At 45.9% G+C, this 1764-nt stretch overlaps 1 protein-coding gene across 1 annotated transcript; it reads left to right on the top strand.

The window, feature by feature from the left end:
- Positions 1–663: 663 nt before the first annotated feature.
- On the top strand, positions 664–1484 carry N7515_003911 (caffeine resistance protein 5; the record flags this gene model as incomplete). The annotated part of the gene is made up of 3 exons (XM_056664655.1): positions 664–866; positions 926–1298; positions 1425–1484. 3 exons carry the CDS (start codon positions 664–666, stop codon positions 1482–1484), a joined length of 636 nt encoding a protein of 211 aa, XP_056523712.1.
- Positions 1485–1764: the final 280 nt, after the last annotated feature.

The following is a 1764-nucleotide window of genomic DNA, read 5'->3' as shown; positions in this document are numbered from 1 at the left end:
ACGATACCATATGTACTGATTTGCACTGAATCCGGTGGCTTTACATTATTCCCTCACTGAGTGAAAAATTCATCGGGCGCAAGAGTTGCCTGACCCCTAGTCTCGTAGCGAGCGCTCCGGGGCTGCACAAGTTCATGCGTTAGCTATTATATTATAAATCATAATTGGCCACAATGAACATTTTTTTCGGCCGGACTAGGCTTAGGCAAAGAGAATACCAGGAAGCAAAGGGGAGAACTATGGGACCGCATACAATTCTTTTGGTTGACCTGCAGTCAAAGCAATATGCCTTCACGCTTGAGCTCGCTATCTGCGACCAATGATGAGACGAAATCAGAGCTACGCTGAAGCGAATGCATCTGCTCTCGCGTGCTTGTCTATTCCGAGCTCCGAAATCCGAGCTCCGAAATCCGAGCTCCGAGCTCCGAGCTCCGATGGATGTACATTCTATCAGCGTGGTACCTAGCAAGCAGATCAGCTACCTCAAAGCGCCTACATTCGGTGAATTGAGTTGTCAGCTCCGAGCTCCGATAGCTTATGGATATTTATACGAAGTATCCATCTTCTTGGTGGCAATTTTGAAAGCCCATTAGTGATACATGCCACTGCACAGTCCCATCAATTTGTTTGTCAATTTTATTCTCCATCAACGTTCTCTTGAACATGAATAAAGGAATACCTGAACCCGAGTTCGAAGCACATGGCGAGGATGCACGGCCTTCAATTGAATATTCAGTTCCAGGAGACGACGAGACCAGCAACTGCATCGACTGGGATGGACCAGACGATCTCTCCAATCCAATGAACTGGCCTGATGCTCGAAAATGGTCAATCATAGCCTTGGTATCGTTTAATACATTTAATGTGTATGCTCTCCAATTATGAATTGTACATCCAAAGTGTAGTAACTGAAATTTCAAAATAGATCAATGGCAGCGAGCATTTTCACCCCAGGAGTTCCGCAAATGCTGCGCAACTTTAACAATACAAACTCTCAACTCTCCACATTTGTGGTGTCAGTTTACATCGTTGGGTTTGTTATTGGACCTCTGATATTTTCACCGACCAGCGAAATCTATGGGAGGCTTCCAATCACCCATGTGTCAAATATCAGTTTCTTAATCGCGACAGTTATCTGTGCAGTATCAGTGGATGTACCGATGCTAATCGTGTTCCGATTGCTCATGGGACTTTCTGGCTGTGTGCCAGTCACCCTGGGGGGGGGTATTATTGCAGATCTCATGTCGGTTGAGAGAAGGGGTACAGCCCTCACAATCTGGGCCGTAGGGCCTCTATTGGTATGACTCGTCGTTTGTCAATATTTTTAGAGCATGTTTAACAAGCTTGATCAGGGTCCAGCAGTCGGTACGACTATGTCAATTTTGGCATTTTTACCTTGCTCGAAGCTGACAATAGACTCGCAGGTCCGGTTATCGGAGGGTATATGGCACTCCGTTCGGGATGGAGATGGACATTTTGGCTAGTAGCAATTCTTGTATTACATGACCAAGGCTATTCTGTATCTTTGTGTGCTAATGTTGAATCAGCAAGGTTTAGCCACGATCGCATGCTACTGCCTTATGAGAGAGACATATGCGCCAACTATTCTTCACATGAAAGCGAGGAGACTACGACAAGAAACCGGTCGCAATATACAGACGAAATTCGACAAGGGCCAAACTGGGAGGCAGCTGATCGTAACCTCCATTGCGAGGCCAACGAAAATGTTGACACAATCTCCTATTGTGCTTATCCTGTCTCTCT

The sequence above is a fragment of the Penicillium bovifimosum genome (assembly GCF_028826915.1).
Source record: "Penicillium bovifimosum strain IBT 22155 chromosome Unknown utg000003l_segment0_segment0, whole genome shotgun sequence".
Taxonomy (NCBI): domain Eukaryota; kingdom Fungi; phylum Ascomycota; class Eurotiomycetes; order Eurotiales; family Aspergillaceae; genus Penicillium; species Penicillium bovifimosum.
Note: the sequence above shows the minus strand (reverse complement) of the source record. Positions and strands in the feature narration are given on the sequence as shown.